The 11,393-nt window shown below is 42.0% G+C and overlaps 1 protein-coding gene across 1 annotated transcript; it reads right to left on the bottom strand.

The window, feature by feature from the left end:
- Positions 1 to 4,702: 4,702 nt before the first annotated feature.
- On the bottom strand, positions 4,703 to 7,342 carry LOC311037892 (uncharacterized protein; the record flags this gene model as incomplete). Its single annotated transcript, XM_084047188.1, has 8 exons — positions 7,159 to 7,342; positions 7,031 to 7,081; positions 6,565 to 6,766; positions 6,324 to 6,376; positions 5,960 to 6,096; positions 5,785 to 5,849; positions 5,414 to 5,493; positions 4,703 to 4,821 (listed from the first exon to the last, which is right to left on the bottom strand). The coding sequence occupies exons 5-8, from the start codon at positions 6,017 to 6,019 to the stop codon at positions 4,703 to 4,705; spliced, it is 324 nt and encodes a 107-aa protein (XP_083903314.1). The 5' UTR covers positions 6,020 to 6,096; positions 6,324 to 6,376; positions 6,565 to 6,766; positions 7,031 to 7,081; positions 7,159 to 7,342.
- Between the last annotated feature and the right edge of the window lie 4,051 nt (positions 7,343 to 11,393).

Genomic DNA, 11,393 nt, shown 5'->3' with positions numbered 1-11,393 from the left:
TCCTCCCCCTATTCTGGGCCCTACTCCTCCCCCTATTCTGGGCCCTCCCCCTACTCCTCCCCCTTCTCCTACTCTGGCCCTACTCCTCCCCCTATTCTGGGCCCTCCCCCTTCTCCTACTCTGGCCCTACTCCTCCCCCGACCCCTATTCTGGGCTCTACTCCTCCTCCTATTCTGGGCCCTCCCCCTACTCCTCCCCCTATTCCTACTCCTCCCCCTACTCTCCTCCCTTCTGGGACCTACTCCTCCCCCTACTCCCCGACTATATTCCCTCTTTACTCTACTCTACTCCGCCTACTCTACACACCCTCTATCTATCTCAGTAACTGAGACCGAATTGGCCAGATTCGGTTTCAGTTACTAAGGTGGTGACTGGATTTGAACCAGGACACTCCTACAAGTTATTCTACGGATATCAGTCAATTTATCCGCTGGCCCAATTTACCGGGGACTTGACGTTAGTGGGAATCGAACCCAGGACCGCTCGGTCCTGGGTTGAACTGGATTTGAACCAGCACACTCCTACAAGTTATTCTACGGATATCAGTCAATTTATCCGTTGCCCCAAGTTACCGGGGACACTTGACTCGACTGGGAATTGAACCCACTCAAGTGAAGTCAAGCCATGTTATTGGACAGACGCTCTACCAGTTGAGCTATGCTGTCGGCTGAGAGTTACAGGTTTCGTGGTGCTTTTAACTTGTTTTCTAGAAGTTAGTCTGCAAAGGGAAGCATCACTAAGGATATCAGTCAATTTATCCGTTGACCCAAGATACCGGGGAAACTTCACTCGAGTGGGAATCGAACCCACCCAAGTGAAGTCAAGCCATGTTATTGGACATACGCTCTACCAGTTGAGCTATGCAGTTGGCTGAGAGTTACAGGTTTCGTGGTGCTTTTAACTTGTTTTCTAGAAGTTAGTCTGCAAAGGGAAGCATCACTAAGGATATCAGTCAATTTATCCGTTGACCCAAGATACCGGGGAAACTTCACTCGAGTGGGAATCGAACCCACCCAAGTGAAGTCAAGCCATGTTATTGGACATACGCTCTACCAGTTGAGCTATGCAGTTGGCTGAGAGTTACAGGTGTCGTGGTGGTTTTAACTTGTTTTTCTAGAAGTTAGTCTGCAAAGGGAAGCATCACAGTAAAGACACCAGTGGGATTTGAACTCATGGCCTCTGGATCATGTATACTGCGTCTCAACCCATTGAGCTAACAGTTGGATGACAAATACAGCTTTCCTGGTGGTTTTCACTTTTCTGGAAGCCAGTCTGCAAAGGAAAGACTCATAGGAAAGACATCAATGGGATTTGAACTCATGGCCTCTGGATCATGAATACTGCGTCTCAACCCATTGAGCTAACAGATGGCTGTCAAGTACAGCCTTCCTGGTGCTTTGACTTGAACAACAAACAAGACAAATAACTTTAAAATGTGTTACAGCATAAATATAAATCTTTTTCATGGGGGGCCCTGACACTACATCTTTTCACATTGGGGTCCACTGCCCAAATACATGTCAATTTGGGGGGTTGACAACAAAACGTTTTAGAACCACAGATTACAAGGAAACAGCTGTAGGTGAATGGATAGAGTCACTGACTAGTGAGCCGCAGGTAACAGGTTCAAGCCTCAGCCACAGCAGCAAGTCAGGATGTCAAATCAAATAGGTACTATTAGGAGTGAAATGGTTGTGTTTCTTCACCCCAACTGCACATGACAGCAGTTTTATATCTGTTTACATGTACGTTATTTTCAGTGATGAAGACAAACCGCACAGACGTTCACTGTACTTTAGTACATTTTGTAAACTTATGACTCTGAGTAGAGTATAGCCTGACTTAAACAAACAAATAACAACTTAGTATAGTCAGACTTTTTTTTACACAACTTACATTTTGTAAAGCTTGACTCTGACTATAGTCAGACTGTTTCGTTTCATTTTCTGACATGATGTTAATCAGAGTGCCATTGCTGAGTGGTTAGTGGGCCTGCCTGGTGAACCAGAGGTCCTGGATGTGCTGGGTACGATTCCAGGTCAGGTCAACAATGTGGCAATCTTAGAGTGATTTGAGGCTGTTAGTTGTTAAAGTGCAGAGGCCACATTTCACGTATGTGCCTAACAGTATATACTTAGCGAGCACACTGACGTTATTGTCACTACGTATTCGGCCCGTTTTTTGACCCCTAACTAGTCCTTCATACTTTTAGCTACAAACTCCGTTCCAACTCTACAACGTTCGGCCTACTTAGGACATATCGGCTACCATTTGAATTTTAGAGAATACCTTAGAGCTTTAGAAGATGTAAAACCTCTAGAACCGTAAACCTTTAAAACCTTTTCCCCCCTGTTCTGAATTCCCATAGACGTGTTTAATATCGCGTCAAATAAGAACTGTGTTCCAAACATAAACAAATGACCCCGGCGGTTTTACTCTTATGGATATGAAGCATCAACTGACAGTGAGAAAACGCTAATGTTACTTCTGCCGAATTAGTTAAATTTGCCAGAAACGGACTTTTTCATATACGAGTGACTGACTATCATAAACAATGCCGAGGCTCCTCCCTGACAATATCGCCGAGGCAGTTTGTTTATTTTTGGACCACAATTCTTATGAGACGATTCTATGATGACCCAATGTTATTCTCCATAGGGAAATGACTTTACGACCCAGGGGATGGACGAGTGACGTCAGGACTTCTGTACTCTGGGTTAACATGTGCATGTACAAACTGGATGTATCCACTAGAGGGCAGTGTTGCCCTTCCACCTCGGTCCGGTATGCCTCTCGGTCGGTCGGAAGGAACGATCAATTATAACAATTGGGGGTCAGGCAAACGAGCTCGACCATTTCATCTTCAGGGAACAACAGGTATGGAACAGATGTTTTCACATATACAGTATATTATTTTATTCCCAATGTGCAATGAGGTCATTTTTGAACGTCCCATTTTGGTCCCTGAAGGGTGCAGAATGAAAGTTTTAATTGTGTCTTTGTCGGATGTCTTCTGAACGTCCAAACCTCTACATAAAGGGCTTATTCTAGTCCAAATGTGGTCATCTTTTCTACGTCAAATTTAGACTAATTATAGACATCTTTACCCCAATCTTAGTTTTTGTTTAGTTGATGTTTAGTCTTCTGTTTGTCCTTTTTGAATTTGTAAGTTTTATTTGGCCTTGTTTTATGTTTTTTATGTTATTATATTATATTGTATTGTATTGTAGCTCCCTATGTCCCCTTTCCCAAAGGACCACGATTGAAACAAGCCTACGGGCTTTCTTGTGTTTTTTATCCTTTTGAATTTTAATATTCAATAAACTAATCAAACAATCCACTTCTTCTAGGCTCGGTGCATAACTGTAATCCCCATTTCCTGTTCATTTTCCTGTAGCTTTAACATAGTTAGTAGTTAACATGCTGCTAAGCTAATCAAACAAAGCTACAGGAAAATGAACAAGATCAAATGGTTATGCCACCTTCTGAAAACTGGGAATACAGTACACAGAGGTTTACAAACAAATCACAATTCAATACACACTTATTTCCTTATTATCTCTTTATTCTTCTTGTGAATACACAGCTGCGCAAACAAATGTTCCACAATTACAGTATTCCTCAAATATTCCATATGATTGTGGAATATTTGTGGACTGGAAGTAGACCCCCTGAAATGGAATCTAGTTCATAGGACCACAATGGAAACAAGTCCCCAGGACTTGTGTTATCCTTTTAGCCTTAACGTACCTCATGACGTTTACCTATCTGACTAATTAAGTATTCAAACAAACAGCAGATCAAGCCAGCTTTGAATTATTTTTGACAGAACAGAAGCGGGACAGCCACTTAACACAAAGCACACAGAAAGCAGTCACCAGGGCTGATTAAGCTTGATCCAGAACAGAGCAGTTAACTTCTCTTTTTTTTTTTTTAACGTCAGAATCAGAATCAGGTTTATTGTCACATCACAGGTTTACAAGGTACAAAAGTGGGTGAAATTCGTTTTTGTACATCGTTCCCAGCGCAACGTTAATTTCCATAGAAAGAAGAGGGGGGGAAGAAGAAGAGGGGTGGGGGGCAAGTGGGAAGGAGATCAAACAAGAGAACAGCAGAAGGCCAAACAAGTTATCTACATATTTACAAAGTACCTGAGATAATAAAAACTAAGGTGCCTGAGCATAGCAGCAATGTACGTATACTGTGCATGATATACTTATGACGTTAAGGTGCTTAGAGAAAAAGAGTACAATTAAAAAAAAGACAAAAAAGTCAGTGCGTTATACATGGGATTAAGGTGCAAAAGGTCAGTGCGTGTCCACCTAGGGTGGACTGACCCTGGTATAATCCGCAAGTAGCTCCATGAGGGAGAGCAACTAAAAAGTCATTTGTACCTGGTGTAGTCCACAGGTATGTCCGAGGGGGGCTAAGTCCAAGTCCACGTCACTAGTCGAATGAAAATAAAATAATAATAAAACATAATAGCACAGCTTACTTTGCAGGGACACCCTTTTTGCTTGGGCCGGTTCCACAACAACTGAAAAATATTAAACAAGTGCTGTACTGAATAGCCAGTGAGCTACCAGGGTAAGGTCCAACCAGAGCTACTTCGTTGAACAGAACACAATTTCAAATTACACAACACTGTACAGTACTGTGACACTAAGATCCCCCACAATGGACAGTGAAAGTTCAAGTTAAATCAGTCCTGAGTGCCTGCTGTGTGTCCTCCCCTTCTCGCTGGAGCATGCTTGAGGTGGTCTGCGGCATGCTGCCTTATGAGGTCCTCTGTGGCTTCTGGGTCGAATTTCATGACTGCATCTGCATAGTAGAAAAAGGCAATAAAAAATGTGCAAAGGCAACATGCTGTCCTAGTCCCTATCTGACATAATACACAGCTCGATTGAACTCCTGCCATCTGGTAGGAGGTTCAAGAGCTCAGGGGGAAGCACCAGCAGGTCATCCAACAGCTGCCCCAAACCATCAGAACCCTGAACCATGTATTGCCCCCAAAACCAACATCTTGAAAGATGGATTGCACTTTGAATGCATCAGCACTTTTTACCAATGTTGTCTGCTCTTTACTTTTTAATGTTTGCCTCTTTTTAATGTGCATCATGAGTTGTGGAGAATGGTATTTTGCTCCCCTGTTTGCCTAGCGTGTGTTGTGGAAGTGACAATAAAACTGATTGCGAGTCTCCATATTGACATGCAAAAATGCTTGTACATCCACAACTAGTTTAATACAAAGCCATCTCCCTTCTACACCTAACCACCAGTTATTTAAAATGTTATGATAGCAACGGTAACGGTAGACAGTTGGCATTGTATTTTTTTTATGTCAACAGGGAAGGACATGTTTTACCCAATTACATTTTGATTTGTCCTTGGTCAACATGAAATATGGGCTTACCTTGTATTGCGCTGAAAGTCGCAGTCTTCTCTTTTTCCCCCTTCATGTTCAACTGTGCCATCAGACTGTTACTGAAGAGCCTTAAGAAAAACAAATTACATTTGATAATGTAGTAGGATTAGGATTTATTGTAAAACATGGTATAAACCCTTTATACTACTAATTTTCACTTAATGTTCAACCATTATGTCATTGACATGACATAACAGAGGATTCAGGTGTTAAGCTAAAAAAAAAAAAGGCAAATTAATGGAAACATGCAGTCAGGCGTTCATCTAGAAGAATTAACCAAATAAGTGTTCACACATTGAAAACCACAGCGCACCCAAACATCACACAGGGGTTAATTCATAGTGTATGTTGAAACATACCTGTCAAGAACTTTGTGGACACAGTCCTTAACGTCCTTCCCTCTATAACGGGAAAGTTGCAGCACCTGTTGGAATAAGTCCATGAAAACTTTCACTGACATATCCCAGAGGAACGTAAAAAGTGTGCGAGTGCATCTTATGCTGTTCATTACTTCCAGACTCTTGAAAAGCCTACCAGGGTATTAAAAGCTTGGACATCACTGAGGAGTTGCTCCTCTCTCTGGAAGTCCTCCATTCTCTCAACATGACTGGCCGCTGAAGAGGCAGGTTCTTTAATGAATATTGATATGGTCAGGACTTTCTTCTGGTATACTGAAAAATAAGTAAGTGTACATTAACACAGAGAAATGTTATAGACACCACCCTACAATGATACAAAACACTGATATAATTGAAGAGCAGTTTTTGTGTCCCGATAGGAGAGGAGACAGAGAGAACAGTAAAGGAAGAAAGGAGAGAATGGGCAGAAGAGAGAAGGGTTGCAAATTAAGTGTCCCCCAGTTTTTTGGGGGTCTTCATTGAAATAGCTGAGAACTTACCTTGTGTTGGCAATGGGAATGCCCATGTTGGCCTCTCAGTCACTGCATAGCACCTGTAATAAGAACAAAAGTACATTTTAGAAATTACAAAGTGATATTTTTGCATTAAAACTTTCCAAGACAGATGACTATACATTAGATGAGAAATAATAAATATGTCATATTGTAACAATTAGGGGTGCACGATACTACTTGCTGAATTGTAAAGGTTTTGATTACTTGGGCCCTTTGGACAACTCACCATGCCTGACCGTGTCCCTGGATCTGTCATGTCTGGACCTGACCGTGTTCCTCGACCCATCACTGCGGTGGGACCTGTCATCATGTCTGGACCTGACAGAGTGCCTCCGAGCTGTTGCTGTACCTGGAGTCGTGGCTGGTCCTGGACCTGATGCTGTGCCGGTATCTGACACTGTGTCTGGAGCCATCACTGTGCCTGATGGCTGGAGCCATCACTAAAGACTTGGACATAATACTACTGCAATACCATGTCACACTGAAAAAGACTACCCCTACTGGTTGGTCTTAGATGTTGAAAATCACACATCTCCTCTGATACACATAGTTCAACACATTGAGCCTGTAACTACTTACTCATTGCTTGTGAATTAGGTATGGTAATGATTTCTTTAGTATGCACAACATGTAACACCTTGTACTGACTGTACTTAAAATGTGTTGCTGCAATGGAGAAAGTGAATACTCACGGGGTGTGGACATTTCTCTGCTCCGAGGTGCTACACTTGCATGTCGGGAGCCTGGAAAAGACAAAGAATGTTCTTTCAAATATTGATTTGTAAACAAAAGGTGACTCTTAAATGTGATTCATACTCACTGTGTGTAGACATTTCCCTGTGCCAAGACCCCTCAGCATGCTCCAACTCGACAGACATGGTGTCCACCACGATATCCACCAGGGCTTGATTTTCAGAGTCTGAAACATAACAATCAGCTTGTAACTGATTTCATGTTGTGTGTACCCAATACATCATTATCATACTGTATTTCATAAATTGACATCAATACTCAACAAGCATTGAGTAACACATTGTTGTCCTGGCTGGACTGCAACTTCCTTGGTGCGATAGGAAAGGAGGGCACCTATACGGCTGCAATATAAAGTAAAAATAAACATATCCATATCTAAAATAGACAGCCTTATTAAAGCATTTGATTGTCATTTTTGACATTGGACTTATAGAAGAAAGTTACCCATAATGCTCCAAAACGTCATATAAAACATGAATGGTCTACAATGTGAGGCCCAGTTTCTGTTAACACATTTCATATTTAGAAGTTACTTGAGAAACATATGAACTCTACATCAGTCATCATCTTGTCTTTTAACAGGTTTCCTCTTCCCTCTTATCACCACATCCACATCCTCCTCTTCCTCCTCTGCTTGGCTGGTCAGGTTGTAGTTGTCACATTCACAAGCTTTAACTAGAAGTTATACAATTCAACTGTAAACATTGATTCAACTATTTGTACTTGAATTATTGAGTAAATGATCCAAAAACAAAACCTGCCTGAAGTCATCTTTATCTTGACTAACTGGGACGTCAGCCAGTCCTCCTGGGGGTCCTTTCTCATCTTGTAAGTTGTGTTTGTTTGGCATTTGGCCATCTAATGGTTCCCTTACCCCTGTCGATCCAATTATTAGGAATTGTACCCTCTGTCTCCTTTCCATCCTCCAACCACACACCCCATGACCTGAAAAAGACAGCACAAACATGTTAGTGCAATATCAGAAAATAAATTATGTGAACCATAGTCAATAAATCACCGGGCAAGTGGTCATGTTAGTAGAGGGCAAAGAACTAAAGGCGGCCGGATTGAAAATGCTACGATTCTCATTAGAAGCAACATGGAGGGATGAGAACAGAAATGACTACATTTGAGTATAAGCCCAGGTTAGAAGGTTAGACGATAAAGCAAGAGAGGTGGATAAAGCGAGAGGTGAGGTAGAGATGGTTTATCTGCGGCGGAGGGAGAAGGAGGCTGAAACGCAAGACAAATAGCAAATTTAGGGTGTGCTGAGAGAGACAAGCAGGTGATGATCGAGGAAGGTGCAGCCGTGATGGGAACTAGCTGAAAGAAAAGAAAATGTAACCTTAAATATTGCTGTTCCAGACCATGGCGAAAGGGTTTGAGGATATAACCACCAACGTTTCTTGTGGGAGGCAAGCCACCTTGCGGAACAGATCCGTTTCACACAGTAGTCCATCTTTCATCCTACCCTGACTTGGCTTCCATTTCCTTGCTTGTTCTTTCACTGAAGTCCTGATTGTTTTTCTGGATATATGATATGATTGACAGCCGCAGCAGTGCAGCCAGTCTCATCCCTGACATTGTTGTCTCCTATCAAGGGACCATAGATGACCCACCCCAATAGGGTCCTCACAGCATATGGTCCATCTGCCTGGCTGTTAACCACCTCCAAAGGTTCCAATAACTTTGAAGCATTTCTGCCGATCAGTAGGTCAACACCAGAGTCTATTTCTTGCAGTTTGATGCGTTTCAAATAAGGCCATGGTGACAAGCCCTGTTGTTTTTGGAATATTGTGTTGTGAGACAGGCATGGTTTTATGAGTGAACACATTAGGGAGTTGTATGAAATAATTTTTGTCCAACTTGGCTATTTCCAAACCTGAGATATGGTGACTGGTCTCAGGTTTCACTTGGTTCATTGTGCGGAGAAGAATATTTGTTTTTTGTCCGGTAATGTTTAGCCTTCTCATTAAGTTTACAGTGCAGAATGTGGATGTGCTTCCATGGGCCAAAAATGCATATGTTTGTAACACTGTCTCCCTGTGGCTCTTCACTTGAACGGGTACTATGGATTAGATGGAGGTTTCATCACCGGCCCCAATATGACCACATGTGTGAGGTGAGACGACAGCATTGTTTCCTATTGATTTCTTTTCTGTTTCTTCAATGTGGAGTATATCAGGATGGTTTTGTTCACACGTATCACAGGTTAAACGACTTGTGCAGTCTCTGCTTAAGTGTCCTCTTTTCAAACAGCCAAAACAGACTCCCTTTTCCTTTAAGTAGTCCATCTTCTCTCTGTGTCTTCTCTCTTTCATCTGTGGACACCGCTCCAATGTGTGACCACTTTTATCGCAGAAAAGACAATAATTATGATAGCTGATGAATACACTTCTTTCCACTCCATTTGACTGCACTGCTGTTTCTATGGGTGTTACTGTTGTGGCAAAACTGCTTCTTGGAATGTCTCTTGTGTCTCTTGGTTTGATGATGGTTGAGGTTTGGACAGTTGTAGTTTGCTTAGCATCTTGGATGTTTCCAAACAGTGGGTCAGACAGTATTTTTACGTGTCTCTCTATGAATTGTACAAGGTCAGAAAGCTTAGCACGATGTCCATGCCTCTCCTGTAGCTTGCATGCCTTGTTCCTCCAGGTTTATCTGAGCTTGTATGGATGGCCTTTTGTATATTGTTCAAAGTAATGTAAGCAGTCACTGTAATCGTCAGTCTTTTTCTCCACTCCTCTCTCAAATGCCCTGATAAACATTTCATACAGATTTTGCTTAACCAGTAAAGCACTTTTTTCATTCTGTCTTCGTAGCACATTACAAATATCACCTGCAGGGGGTGTAGTGTGAGTGACATGACCTTGAACATTGTTTTTCCCATGAAGCTGTACATTTTCAGTTTGCACATTTTGATTTATTATATTTTCGGTTTGAACATTTTGCCTGGAGAGAGAGTATTGCATTGGAGGAGTCATGTAATGAGCTTTGGCAGATTTTTCATGAAGTGGTTGTTTTGGTCTCACAACCTGTGGCTGGGAGGGAGGCTTTGTGGTTTCCATTGTTTCCTTTTTGTGGAGTTTGATCAGGTAGGTATGTATTTGCATTTGGGTTGAATGGGGTTGTTTCCTTTGGAGCAGCAGCTCCTTTCTTTGAGTTTGTCCCACTTGACACTCTTGATGAGTTCCTTGGCCCATGGTTTCCAGTACATGGGCCTTTGCATATGCTGCTGCCAGCTGAGTCTCCATTTCCAGTTGCTCCTTTTGCATTCTGAGTTGTTCCTGTTCTGCTTCAATTTCATGTTTTCTGTGTAAGGCAGCCACCTGTTCCATGAGAGCAGCCTTTTCAGCCTGAGCTATGATGAGCATATGAAGTTGAAGATGCTTTTGATGGAGTGGATTTGTGTGTGGATTTTGATACATTTGATATACTGTCATGGGGTCCAATGTCATCAGAATGTACAGCACTCAACATTTCACTTTCAGCAGTGACCGGTGTTTGTGGCTCCTTTTCAACAGTGACATGTATTGGTAGTTCCTTCTGAACAATGACATGAATTTGCTGTTTCACCTCTGATAGCCACAGGTGTACATCCTGTACAAAACCTTCCAGAATATACATTTTTGGTTGAAACCATGCATTTTGCCTTGCAATTTCCTCCTCAGGTAATGGCAAAACCACCAATGATGAATGACTTTCCCTTGCTTCATCACACAGTTTAATTTATCTGAAGGTCACTGCAAATCAACAGCGAGACAAAATGAAACATATTACAAACATAAACAAACAGATATTACAATATTACAATACATTACAAACAGAAGTGATACTCAGGCGTCTTCTTCTTTCATGTGTCATCATCAGATGTCCAGCTCCAATGACGTGCAGCCACGCCCTCGTCTCAGGTCCCACATCAAAGAGACCGGCCTCCGATGGTGGTCTGTACAGGACACAGAGGTGATTATGTGATAGGCAGTCTGCATAAGCATATGTGCAGTCTGTCAGGCCCAAACTGTGGGACTAGACGTGCGGAAAAATAAACTTTATCTTGAAAGAAAGAAGAATAAAGTCGGAAGATTACTATAGTCTACTATAGTCCATACTAATAAACACAGATCATTTGTGGTAGAGTTGATTGGTTACAAAATATCCGTCGGCAGATTTAACAGAACTGATGATTTACCTACACATCATGATTTGATTCATACACATATAGTGTGTAAATCTGTATGTGTGTGTCACACACACACACACACACACACACACACACACACACACACACACACACACACACAC

Source organism: Gymnoscopelus microlampas (genome assembly GCF_963454915.1).
Source record: "Gymnoscopelus microlampas genome assembly, chromosome: 21".
Taxonomy (NCBI): Eukaryota; Metazoa; Chordata; class Actinopteri; order Myctophiformes; family Myctophidae; genus Gymnoscopelus; species Gymnoscopelus microlampas.
Note: the sequence above shows the minus strand (reverse complement) of the source record. Positions and strands in the feature narration are given on the sequence as shown.